We start from the raw sequence: 14,587 nt of genomic DNA on the forward strand, positions 1-14,587 counted from the left end.
AACGAAGGGGTCGGTGTCAAATATAGAGGTAGAAGGGGAGAAAATAGAACAGGTGACTAGTTTTCGATATCTGGGTAGTATTATTTAGTAATGATATAAAATGTGAGCGTGAAATAAAAGCAAGAATAGGAATGGCGAAAGAAGCCCTTAGGAAGAAGAAAGTATTATTTTGTGGGTTCTTGCATAAAGATTTGAGAAAAAGATTCATAAAATGCCCGTGTGGAGTATTATGCTATATGAGTCAAAAACATGGGCATTACGAATGATGCAAAATGACTAGAAGCTTTCGAAATGTGGGTATGGAGAAGAATTGAGATAATTAAATGGGTAGAGCGAAAATCGAATGAGAGAGTGTTAGAAATGGTGGGGAAGAAAACAACAATTTTACATATTATTAAGAAGAGGAAGATAAACTGGTGGGACATTGGCTAAGAAGGAACTGTATCATGAGGGATGTTTTCAAGAGTGTGGTGGCAGGAAAGAGGGGGGGGGGGCGCAGGAGACTACAATTAATGGACGATATCAAAACAGAAATATCGTACGTGAAGACGAAGAGGTTAGCGGAAGATGAAATCTTCTCAGTTGCAGCAAGTAACCTGCCAATACCTATGAAGATGATAATGATGATATACAGTAATTTTACTTTCATCCTTTATGTAGAATAATTATTATTTATCTTTACTCATCTATATTTCTTTTTAATTTTATAAATGAAAATCTTCAATTCATTCTTCATTTTATATCAATATGTAACTAAGTTATTATATTTCTAAACTACTTTATCATTCCAATTGTCTATAAATTTTTATACTGTATTGTAAATATCAGTCCTAGAGGCTAGCGCGCGCAACTTTCATGCACAGGGTCCTAATGGGAGGGCATTGAATTTTGCCGGTGTTTCGGATTCTACCTTAAAACCCATTGGCGCAGACTTACAGAAAAGTTCGTTATGTATGTTGGATAGGACTTAATAATATAAAGGAACATCTTTCATAGTAGTTTGTCATTTACGTCCATGCAAATATTTCAAGAACATCCTTAACGTTTCCAGTAAATGATTACAAAATAACATGTGCAGGGTTCATTTTTTTCTGAAAAATCAATTTTAAAAACTGCCTGAATGCATTTTAATTTCCAGAAAACGTGCTACGTGCGAATGGATCAAACTGTAGGTGTACGTCTCACAAGTATCGAAACATCGTTGCTCGAACAGGCGCTATACCATTCCAACCAACCATTTCTAATCATTTTCCACCAAACACTCCCTGAGAAAGAACGAACACAGGATTGTGATAGAAACAATGCTAGCAGTGTGACTTCTTGATTTATTTAATTTTAAGTTTAGCGTCCCTTTCAGCAACGAGGTTATATGAGACGTGGACCTACTGATTAACGTGGAATCTGAACCACATAAGCTACCGCCGGGAATCGAACCCGGGTTCTCCCACGCCAAAGGAGCGTACGTTAACCGCTTAGCCACGAGGGAGATCAAGTATGACTTCTGTCAGAAAGTTATTTGACGAATAATGCCAAAATACATCCGTAAGACATGTTATGATTTTATAAAATACCGAAAATTATATGCAATTTTGGAAGACGATCAACTACTGTAACTCATAAATTTAACCTTATCATCTACTCTTGTGGCTAGTGCACGCGTCTTTGATTCATGAGGTCCTGGATTCGATTCCCAGTAGGAAAACATTGAAATTTGAACGCATTAAAACTGTTAGTCCACGTCTCATATAGCCCTGGTGGTCAAAAAGAACTCTAAACTTAAACAAATAACATACATAATTTAAACTTCTGATGAGACGTTACGAAGAATACTGCACTAAGAAAAATCTTGAAAAAAAAAATCAAACGAAAATAACAGAATAATTTGTAACCTACTCCTTCATCTCTAATTTCCTTTCTAGAACGAAACGAAAAGACGGCTTGACTTAAATCTTTTAAAAAGCGTAGAGGATTATTTTTCTCCCTCTGTCTGTGTGGGTATGCGGTCTTCAATATAAAATTAGATTCCAACTCCGTTGCTTTGAGGGGAAAATTTAAGGCTGAAATCCCAACGAAATTAGGGTGGGAAAGCAAAAATTGAAGAGAAAACGGAAAGTTCTGAGTCTACTTAAGACACCATGTTATTATGTCTCTTCAGTTAAAGTATTATCAATTATGCATTAGAATTCAACCTAATTGGTAAGTACCTGCAATCGAATGAAAAGCAGAGACTTCTGCATTACAATCATATGCTAGCTTTGTTCTTTTTCATCGGACGTTTTTATATGCTTGTTTTCTTAGAGTGTCTGTTTCTTTATTGTCTTCAATCCTATACTTAGGTGACCAAGAAAAGATACTGTGTTATTAATTCACAATGATAATTATGTATTTTTTTTAAAGTCTGTTTTGTACTTCTCTATCTTTTACCATTTCTTGAATCAAGACGGCGATTGCAATGGATCGATTATATGGTTTAAAAAAAAAAACTATTCTAATTATTAAAATCATAAATTAAATATATTTTTCTTTCTTTTGATATTTCGCATAATTTATATTGGTATTATTAATTCAATAGATATTTTGTGGAGTTACCTTCCTGGCAATCTAGACTTTCTTTCTTTTTTTCTGAAATAAAATAAAATAATAATACTTGATAATATACTGTTTTGCCCAAGGATCTTATAAAATAGAGGATATGCCCAACAACAAAATCTTGAAGCCATACGTCACAGTTTCGCCACCCCTACTCTGCCCACTCCACCCAATAGGACCGCAATGTTTTGAGTCAACAATCATGGCGGAAACGAAAGTTGCCAATCAGACGATGGCGGAAACGAGAATAGCAAATCAGATGTGCCGATGCTCGGTTGTTTTTTTTGGCTTCATCGATTTAATAGGATGAAGATACATATGGGCAAATCCTCTATTTATAACATCCTTGGTTTTGCCGATATAGGCGATTAGCATATATTTTTTCATGCGCTACCCTAGCCAACTGTATTAAGTTGGTCACAAGGAAGCGGGCAAGGGTAGATTTACATCGAATTTGCAACACCCGAGGGTGGGCCGGCTTTGAACCCACGCCGAAAGCGACTTACATTACTAGCCCATGCGCCAGCATGTTCGGCCATGGGGACCGACAGCAGCTAGCGTTTGATTTGAGCTGTATGTATGCCACGTGGCGAGAAACGAATAATTTCAACCAATCAGGACCTTGTAGTTAGCTCCTATGGCCAAGGTTGAGCGTGATTAAGATATATGCAGGCGACTATCCGGACCGTAGTTTGAGAGACACATTTCAGTAAGAAAGTCGATCTACCAATCATTTATATTTCGCATAATTTTATGAAAATTAAAAGCTGTACGATTTGGTTCCCTTTGTAATAAGGGAAATCTGCTAAAGCAAACAAACAAAAGTGTTACTGAAAGTCAAATAGGAATAGTAAAACGCCTAATGTTTTTGTTTCGAATGCAAGAGGTCTTGAGTTCGACTTTTGTGCCTACTCATTCTGACTGTTTTGTTCTCATTCTTTATTTCCTTGTTTTACCAGACGAACTGCTACGTTAAATACTTAAGAGGCCTAATCACTGCGAAATTAAAATACTGTTAATTTTACAGTAATTATGTGATATCTCCAAATAGATAAAAGATAATCGAAATGTGGAACAAGAGCTCGCTAGGCAATATATATATATATATATATATATATATATATATATATATATATATATATATATATATATTGGTATGAGGTACCGTTATTACGAGTCACTAGTTAGTAGCTTTCTGTTTGCAGCCATTTTAAAAACGCGAAAATAAATGCCGATTTTCTAAATGGCTGGAAATCGAAAACAGATAAGTGAGTCGTGATAACGGTATCGCATGTAAAATAATATTGCCTAGTGAGCTCTTGTTCCACTTTTCGATTATCTTTTATCTATTTGAAGATATCACATAATTACTGTAAAATTAGAGGTACTTTAATTTCGCCGTGTGGTCACATTGACTAAAATGTTATGAACATTTTCTGGTGGATTATGCGTTAACAGTGTTTAAAAGGTTATTTGAACGCCTTAATTAGATCAATTAGTGTCATACCTCAATGAAACTATACAGTCCTACTAATTAACAAACAGTAATTGTAGGACTGTAGGGGACACTGTAGTGTAGGGATAAAGCGTTGGACTCACGGGTCCCAGGTTCGATTCCCGGCCGGTGCTTCTCAATTAGCGTCGTGTGCCAAACTGGGGAGTCACGTGAATAAAAGACGTGACGGCCATTAGGTCTAGAAAATTTCCGATATGCCGGTTAGTGACAGGGCGACACAATATGCTAGGTTAGGTGTAGTTCAGCCAGTCGCTGACAGATGGCGTTGGAGAGGCTCAGGCCCTCAATTGGGCTGCTACATCAAATGGTTTAGTATTTTTAAATTGTATGGTCGTGTGGACAACATCGCATCCATGGATTTCCTTGGACTTATTCTATTTCCTCGCACGTTTTCATTCCACCTTTTCTTCATAATCATTCACTTTCATTTAGCATCTATCCTCTTTAGCCTTATAGGGCATTAAACGTGCGACGTTAAACTAAAAGATTTGTTTCTAGGCGATCTTTTCTTTTACTATCCAGATATTTGAAATTATAGAATAAATATCAGAAATGATCTTGTGCACGTCAGAATAAACTTCAAAATTACATACTGTACGGTAAAAAAAGCTAATAAGAAAAATATGCCGATTGCGCAGTCATTAAGAAACAAAAGCTCAAGTTGATAGTTCAAAAACCAATGCATTGCTATTATTTTCCTAAATTGCTTTGGACAAAGATTACCGCCCTTGTATGCAGAATTACACACACACAAAGATTTGTGTTTATTTTCCTATATTATGAAACAAACACAAGACATATATTATTAAAAGGTTTTCAAACAAAATTGCAGTGATTAACAGTATCGCACAGAGAAGAAAAAAAAGAAAAATACAGGCCTCCACATTAGATCAAACTATTGTCTTTGAAAGATATGTACAAGCATAATCCACTATGAGCTAGGCCTATTTCTTTCTCTTTTTTTTCTTATTTTTGTTTCTCCTACATATATATATTTTTAATTTTGTTGGGGTCTCCGTATATGCAATATTAATGGCGAATTTGCGTGTCATTTTCCGTAATATCTGTAGATCATGTCCAGAGATAAGAAAGGGGACCCTGAGCACAGTCGAGTTCAAATGTAGACGAAAAAATGCTTTTACGATATCAAGATAGCAATTAATCTCGGGTACAGCTTCTTCTTCTGATTTCTCTTCTCCCTCCTCCCTTTCTTTTGTCCTTTCTCTTTTCAGCTTCTGTTCTGTTTTTCCTCCTACTCTTTCTCAGTCCCTTACTCCCCCACACATAGTAGAAAAGAAATTACAAGACATGAAAGAAATAGAGAGATGGAAAGATCAGGAGAATATAATGGCTATATTCTTTCAGAAAAGAAGGTAGATAATCTACTGGGTTTTTAGAGGGAAGAATACTTTTTAGAACGACAACTATAACAAAATTGCTTGATAATAGTTCCTCCACGACTCGTTTCTTACCAGCAGAAATTCTTCTGTCGAGATTTGTATCGTTGGATAATCATTTAAAAAACTTGTGCAATACCGCAGTCTCTTTGACGCAAAGTTTACTTAAATGAATTACTTTCGATATAATGTAATAGGATTGCTGGGAAAGCAGGACACAATTTATTATCGGTTTGTGTCAACGAAACGGAAAATTTGGGAACACTTGCAGAAATCTTCCAGCTCGGTCGGTCGCTACTGGGTGGAATTTTCTCAGAAGAATTGTTATCTCTCAATACTAAACAGTTTTTTGAAAATTATTATACCTTATTCATGGTTTCAGCGACATTATCTCTGTTTGGTACGAACAATTATTTTCTGACAATATAAACCAAACCAAACTGTGCTTGGCGTAATAGCGCTTTTTGTGGACCTGAGCCGCTCCAACGCTATCTGTTAGCGATCGGCTGAAATACGTTCAACGTAGCGATGAACACGTTTTCAGTGTAGTGCGCCGCCCTGTCTCTAGCTCGCGTATCAGGAGCTTTCTAGATCTAGTGGCCGTTACGTCTTTTATTCATGTGACTCCCCAGTTTGCCTCACAACACTGAGTGAACACCGAAAATTGGGAAGCTCCGACCGGGAATCGAACCCGGGTCCAACCCTCTAACGGTGTCCCCTTTCTGACAATATAAGTCATTTATAAGTAATTCAGACCACATATGTATACATTCTGTAGCATTGAAAAACTGAAAAAAAAACTGTACGCATTTGAGAGTCCCGGATATACTCGACTGACACGGGAAAGACAAAACATGTTCATACACATGAGGTGTAAATGTGAGGTTGCTAATCTCATTCTAAGAAATGTAATTCTCTTCTCTTTGTCTTCTCACTAAATTTTTAATTTTATTTCTCGCTTGTGTGTGTCCTTGTGTGCCAAGGTACTGCACTAACAGATAACTACAAGCGGCATGAAGTATCATAATCACAGAGAAGATAAACTACATGTTTTTCTTATAAGAGATCGTCGAAGTTTAATCGAAAGAATCCATAATACTTGTCGTTTAGAATATAAAAGATGCCGCTGAATCCAAAATATTGTTTTGTTAAATCCTTTATGTTAGGGATGCGTACGAGACGAGTCGAGAAAGAATTTTCCTGACAAAATTCGAGTCGAGTCACAGCTCTTCCAATAGAGAAAGATACATTTTTCGAGTCGAGACATCACTTTTACAGCACATTTTCGAGACGAGACAGCCTCAAATCTTGTCTCGTGCGCATCCCTACCTTTTGTATAGTCTATGTTTAGAAATGTTGTATAATTAAGATGAATAAATACGAACTTATATTTGAAATATTCAAGGTAAAACACCATGAATTGAAAAAATATCACACAGAGAATCAAACACATGAGAAAATAAATGTTTGAGCACAAATAGTAAATACTATTAATTCACTGGGGAATTCTGAAGTAATATTGCAGAACTGAAATTTTGGCTGCTTCTTGTCACCAGGTCCGTCTGGATCTGGCAAACGACGCCCGGACTCGGGTGACCCGGACTAAAGTCGTGACTTAAATGACCTGGAAATTATGAACGGAATTACCCAGACATAAGTCATGACTCAAATGACCCGGACAAAAGTCGTGACCCAAATGACCCAGACCAAAGTTGAGACCCAAGTGATCCGGACAAAAGTCATGACCCAAATGTCCCGAATAAAAGTCGTGACTAAAATGACCCGGACAAAAGTCGTGACTCAAATGACCTAGATCTAAATGGCCCGGACAAAAGTCGTGACCCTTCCATAACTGTAATAGGCTACTGGTAAGTTTTGTCTCGTGATAGTAAGGTCCTAGGTTCATACTATACCTTCCACATATTTAAAACAAATTGTATTTGAACTATTATTGATAACGATAACTATTGAAAGCGAAAATACAAATAGTTTAGACTTTTCGTGTTACCAAATTCTATCATGAACTAATATTGCAAAGATTTAAAAAAAAGTTTATGAATGAGTATGTTTGTTGAAAAAATACCTACGCACCTTGGAAGTAGCTCTTCGTGCGCAAATAGCTAACAGAGAGACGAAGAATTGACAGTCTATCTAACTTGGATAAAATGTTCTGCTCGAATGGTAGAAGACTCGCAAGTGTATCCAACTCTGCATTTAGCCGTTCTCTATGTCTTTTGCTGGGATTGCTTTTAGTTACTCCATCTTTGGGTGGAGGCTTCAAACTGGAATAAAAGAAAACAAAATCATAATAAATATATGCAAAGAGAGAAAATATTTTGTAATAGAACAAATTACCATATGTTTAGACAACGATTAAATTACACAAATTAATTTTAAAGTTTGTGATTCAGATATTACCTAATACTTAGTACCTGAGTCTATAGTAGGTGTACTCTAAGAAAATGCAGAATTTCTTGTATATATTTGTTAGTCATTGTGAGTCATAACTATAAAGCTAAATGTCATGGCATTCGAAACTGATTCGCTGAGCCATGCATTATCCAGTTGAATGTGCAATATCTGGACGGCAAGAGCTCTCATTGTGTAAAAACACATACATTTAATAACATGTTACGAATATTTCTCAGGATATACTTTATAACAAAGATTTCTTTAAATTCTTGTAACATTTTTTTTTCAATTTTGAAAACAATAAACGAAAAATAGCTTATAAAGTAATACCAGAAAATATATACCAGTAATGATTGAGACTCAATATATTAGTTTGTATCGTATTGTGTTTATTTAAAGCTTTCAATTAGGTTCGTAACTGCCTAGTGGAAATTGAAGTGTAGATAGCATTTACCGAGAACAATAGACTTTTTTTTCTCAAGATTGTTTCTTACCACAAAGGTGTGTTCTGGCGTTCCTATAAAATTCTTTGGACGCAAAAGTGGCCAGTAATTTGTGAATTTGTGTTTAGCTTTCTCATACTTAAATATAAAACATGTAATTGCCAAGAAATGGATAACTATTCTCATTAAAAAATATTACATGAATTCGCAATTCTTCTACGTTGCGAGATCAGTACCATTAGTAGACATTGTAATAACTATTGTGCTGCCAAAATGTCTTGAGCCATGGCAAAAATGCGAACTAAAGCTCACACCCTCACACACCCACGCGTTGAGCCAATAAGGGTTCAGCTGTTGCTAAGCGAGAGAAAGCGAGTGGAATTCCTTCAGCCAATACCAGCGCTTGCAACGGAAGACTAGGGATCAAGTCAATGTGGTATAATTTTTAAACACAATTACTTTATACAAAAAAGAGAGAATTTTTTCAGTTTAACACTCCACGATTATATCCTTTAAGCTAAGGGAGACGATGATTAAAGTAAGTGAATGATGATGGAAGAATTGGTGGAATGAGAAAGTGGGAGGAAACGGGAAGAACTCCGAGAAAACTCACGAACACGACGTTGTTCGCCACAAACTTACTTGGCTGGGGATCGAACTAGAAACTCCGCGCACAACAAGGAAGTGTCTACCACTGAGCCACCCCGTGGTACTTTATATGACACTGAAATGCTATGAATCGAATCAATTAGTTTTATTTCATGCTCCTTCAAAATGTCGACAAGAATGTGTGTTATCACAGAAAATCTAAAGATTAAGATACTCCTTTATTGTAACTGTGATGGAAAAATGTTCCATCTTATTCAAATCAAAAGATGGGGCATGGTGGCTCAGTGGTAGAGCGTTCACCTCCGGTGCTTGGAGTCCCTGGTTCGATCCCAGCAGCGCCATGTGGACTTTGTGGTGGACAAACACCGTCCTCATGGGTTTTCTCGGCGTTCTCCCGTTCCCTCCCACTTTCTTCATTCCACCATTTCATTCATTTCTAATAATCACCGTCTCCTTTAGCCTAACCGGCATAACTGTGGGACGTAAAACTCAAAGATTTCTAGGGATGCGCACGAGACAAGATATGTGGCTGTCTCGTCTCGAAAATGTGCTGTAAAAAGATGTCTCGACTCGAAAAATGTATATTTCTCTATTGGAAGAGCCGTGTCTCGACTCGAAGTTTGTTAGGAAATTCCTGTCTCGACTCGTCTCGTGCGCATCCCTAAAGATTTCATTGCATTTTTTTTTCAAATCAAAAGATATAGTTTTTTTTTATATTTAAAATCTTCCGAAGAAGAGCGTGTCAACATTTTACATGAATCACTACACAAAGAAAAGACAGTTTGACACGTTAAAATTCAAATGCGCTTGAAGATCACATACAGAAGTATTCATTCCTATAACTTTAATGTGATACACTTGGTATGCTATATACATATTCCTATTTTAACAGTGTTCTTTCCTATACACTTTTTTAATCAGTACAATATTTTGGTAGCATTGATTGTAAGGTAGTATTCTTATATCTTACCAATAAAATACTTTTCACTCTGAATAAATATTTTAAATTTATTCAATATTCTCAAATATAAGTCAAAATATAGTTGGTTTACTTAATTATTTTTTTTTTTCACCACAAACACGTTAAGAATTCATCTTCAGTTCTATCACGCATTACTAATTTTTTGTACGTTTTTACATGACACCCTGTGGGTTAAAAACCCAACCACCGGTGAATTCGTGCAAAGAAGCAGCTGATCGTTCACTGCGTGCAACTTGTGACGTGGAAACTGGATGTTATGCAACACGCCACACACAGAAAAATGTTCTTTTTTCTTCTTCTTCTTCGTATTTCATCCAAGTGCTGAATGAATGGAGGTTTGTTCACTCACTCACTCTTTGCATGATTCGAGGAGGTTCGTGTAGCGAATCAGTCAGTTAGTCAGTCATGGGCGGAGGGAAAGAGGGCGACAAACTGTGAGATTTGTTTTTGTTACACACACACACATTCACAAGTATTTATTGTGGTATTACATATTACTTCAAGTATCATCTTTTCAACTCATCCCTCTTATTATTTGTACTTGACCCCGTCCGACAAAAGTTATTACTCAGAAGGCTCAGCGATATACGTATATATAAAGTACTTAGGTGCACACATTATTAACTCAAAATCGTGATGTATGACCTTGAAATACAAACTTGCATGCAATGCTCTAAGACACAAACCATTTTTACAGCAATCTCTCAGATGCGTGAAGGTCAAATGCTTCTGCTATATCCAAGTGCGTTAGCAAAACACAATAAGAAAATCTACACCAGTGTATTCGTCTCTTACAAAACGTTTTGTTAATGTCTCTGGTTGGATTTTCATGTCACATGCAATGTAACGCCATTTGGGTTGATGGACAGTTGAACACATTCAAGCACAGACATGCTACTTATAATGGTAATACTACGGGTGCATATAAAAAAAAAAATGTGGCGGCGCGTTGACATAGATAAATTCACCTTCCTTTTCTCGTGACAAGCATTACTTTTTTTGTCCACTTTTTCAATCTTTTGTTTACTTTTCAGTGCTCACTATGACGTCAAAAATGATTGGAATACACACGATATGACGTAAGCTTGTCAGCAAAGACCCAGGTTCGCTGAGCCTCACACATACTATATAGTATTATTAACCGTCATCATATATTAAAATTTATATCTATTTAAATACCTAAACACACACACACACACACTAACATATATAAATACACATGCTGAATGGAAAATCAACAATAGATATCATGGCTAAAAACAGCGTTTCGTGTCGCTGGTAATTGTGCGTGCAGACACAAATGTATGCACAACAAGTGTTAATGGGTTGTACTTAATATTCAAATATTTCATGTTGTTGTATTTAATGCTTAAAGAAGAGTGAGCTAATTTTCTCTGTTCATATTAATCAAATCTGTGTTAATTTATATTAGTACTGTCAGTATTATGTCTTAAGTGTTGAAGATAATTACTCTCTATATATTGTTCTTGTATAATCATTGAGAAAAAAATATTTATAGTGTAGTAAAATAATTATTGCATTACAAGGCTGGAAAACTATTTTGTTCTTACGTGCATACTTAAATACACATTGTTCATTGTAGCTTTGGGTGTATTCTACAAGTAATTTATTAATAAAATACACGCTGACCGAAACACTAAACATATTAAGAACACTGGTGTAATTGTCTTGGTAACCTTCCCTTACTTTCGTCATAACGTGTCTGATAAAGGTAATAATACATTCCCGAAACTGTTGCACATGTGTTTATAATATATTCAGGGCTTTGGTCAGTATGTGTTTTATTAAGGCATGCTAAATATACATGTATCACTCTTGATACGCAAAGTAATTATGATGTACATATTCCATATTTAAATATATAGAATATGTGAAACATTCGATATATAAAGAAATTTTCTTTATGCTGACAAAAATCCATTTGTATACTATGTAGCACTCTTGACACATAAGAAACATACGTTATATTCAGAAATGGAGTGGGCCAGAGTTGTGGGTCAAGTGGAAAAAGATTTGTGGGTGGGCCAGTGGGTCGTGGGTCAACAGGACCTCACCCATTGTGACCCACCGATCCACCACCCACTCTACTCAATGCATTGTAGACAGCATCTTCTGAGCACTGGTGTATTTGTCTACGTTTTACTTTCAAGATCTTCATTTTTCTTCGTTTTTCATTTGTTTCTATTTACTTACCAAAGATGAGAATATCTAAGTGAAAAAAGAACTTCAGGCACTTTTGGGTATTGATATTTGTAACTGTAATAATAGCAATAGGAGTTAGTACTTGACTTTCGAGACACAGCCTGTGTCTTCAGAGGAGCTGATTACCGGAAAAAATATTTTTGAACCATCTTTAATAGATGAATCATTGTATTTTAAAAAAAAATGAATGTAACTGATCATGCGTGATCATCACGGCCAAATGTCAAAGCCAAATAAAATGACTTTTGTTATATAGTTAGGCTCCAATCCCAACCAGGATGTTATCATATCGCTTTCATTATATATATCCTAAGATGGAAGTGGGGGTCCGAATTTTTGGGAAGAATTTAGTACCTTACGAGTGGTTCACGATGGGTGGTATGTTAGCGGATCATAGGTCACAGTGGGTGGTGGGTCAAGTTTTCATTGACCCACGCCATCTCTGGTTATATCTACGTGCATACGAAAAAATACGTGCATAACAACTTTGATACGTAGGAAATTTACATCCATTCTACTTAAATATTATAAAAATACATCTTTGAAATGAAGAAACCTACGTTGTAATTAATGTGTATCCTACTTAAACACTACGTAAAGTCTTTGAAATGTAAAAAATCTGCCTTGTACTTACGTGAATCTTACTTAAGTACTACGTAACACTCTTGATACATAAGAAATATACCCTACTTTGTGCTAACATTCAACCTACTTAATAATATGTAATAACTTTGATATATGAAAAATCTACACTTTATTTACATGCATCCTATATAACACTCTTGATGCTTAAAATAACATGCGTGGTTTACTAAATTCTTATGAAACACTTGGTAATCTCGAGCATTTCGAGTAAGGGAAGCAATAGAAAACTACCATAACGCTATTTTCCCCTTAGTTTTTTGCAAGCGAAAAAATACGTGTTCTTAAAATATCATCATACTCGGATCACACGAAGGGGTGTCTTGGAAGGCACAATAGGATACGAAACAGTAAGTTTTATTAATATGATTATAAGAATATCTGATATGACATAAATTAGATTTACTTGTCCAGAATTGAATTTATTTTGTCGTATTAAACTGTGTTTGATTTTAGCTGAACTTTAATGTCTGAATATCCCGATCTCACGCATAGTATTTACGTAAATGGTTGTACGAGTATACGATGGAAGATTCTTACACATAAATGCACACAAAAGAAGATATGATTAAAGCTTCATCAAAGTTATCATAATCCACTACATTCATTTTATGAGCATCCATAAAGCACCCATTCAAACATCAGCCAACCAACAGATGGGTAGCTAAATGCGAAAGTTAAGACTAGAGGCTAGGGAGTGGTCGAAACGCTTGTCCAATCCTCTTTCATCTTGACATAAGAGGAGAGAAAAAAATCTCCACCCAAAATCTACTTCCTTTCTCCCTTCCTTCCCATGCATTTTCGCGTTTCTTCTTTTACTAGATACCCCCCCCTTGTTCTCCCCTTCCTTACTTGAAGTTCTGCTTACTGTTACATCACAAATTTACCCTGTGATCGAAATTACCCTCTATTGCCCTGCACACTCCACCTTTCTGGGAAATTTTCTCTATTACTCCTCTTGTTCCTTCCCTCCTTTCCTGTAGCCTTATTCATCTCTCTTCATCATGAGGGACCAACACCAGTCATAAAAACACATTAGAAGATATCAAAAAAACGGATGCAAGATAATTCAGGTTGTGGTCGTTTGAGATTTCTTTTTATTTCTTCTACGTTAGGGAGCGGAAATTTTCTCCTGGCTTCCTTTTTGCTCTTCCTGCTGAAAATTTCCCTCTCTCTCTTTTTCTTCCCTTCGCTTGCTTCCTTTTCTCATTCTATACAACACGTACTATTTTGCAGTAGCTTATTTTCTATTTCTTCATTCATTTCTGCAGTACCTCATTTCTGTTTCTTGGACAATAATTTTTCCCTCTCTCGTCCTCATCCAGATTACTAACTGCAGAACGTTATGATTATTATTTCTTCTTGTTCAGAAAGGATTTTTCTATTTCTTTTCTTTTATATACAACAAAGGACGTTATTATTGTTTTTCTTCTCCTTCTGATATAAATGTTCCTATTTTCTGATCACATATACAATGCATATTCTGTTTGGAGTTGAACTTGTTTTCAACATTGGGGGTAGTTAAGACGTGGAAATTCAGCCTAACGTGCATCTGAAATGTAAATATTCAGGACCGTACTGGCCAGGCGGAAAACCGGAAAATTTTCCGGTGGGCCCTGGACGATGATTTTTTAGTAGGCCCTCCGCTTCGTAGCGTAAATAGCGGTATATGTTTTTTTCTTTTTTAAAAGGTATACGTTGAGTACTGGCAATACAGTCAGCTAATCCCATACCCATTATGTTGCGAAAACAGACTTTCACATTTTTCGTAATT

At 36.0% G+C, this 14,587-nt stretch overlaps 1 protein-coding gene across 6 annotated transcripts in view; it reads right to left on the minus strand.

Moving 5' to 3' along the window:
* Positions 1-14,587, minus strand: part of ss (aryl hydrocarbon receptor spineless) — a 424,929-nt gene that overhangs the window by 237,007 nt on the left and 173,335 nt on the right. For all 6 annotated transcript variants that reach the window (XM_081729337.1, XM_081729356.1, XM_081729307.1 and 3 more), the window contains exon 2: positions 7,594-7,784. In XM_081729337.1, coding sequence (XP_081585463.1) covers positions 7,594-7,784 — 191 coding nt within the window. The remainder of the gene's footprint in view (positions 1-7,593; positions 7,785-14,587) is intronic.

This window comes from Thermobia domestica, chromosome 1 (assembly GCF_964235325.1).
Source record: "Thermobia domestica chromosome 1, izTheDome1.hap1.1, whole genome shotgun sequence".
Lineage (NCBI taxonomy): Eukaryota > Metazoa > Arthropoda > Insecta > Zygentoma > Lepismatidae > Thermobia > Thermobia domestica.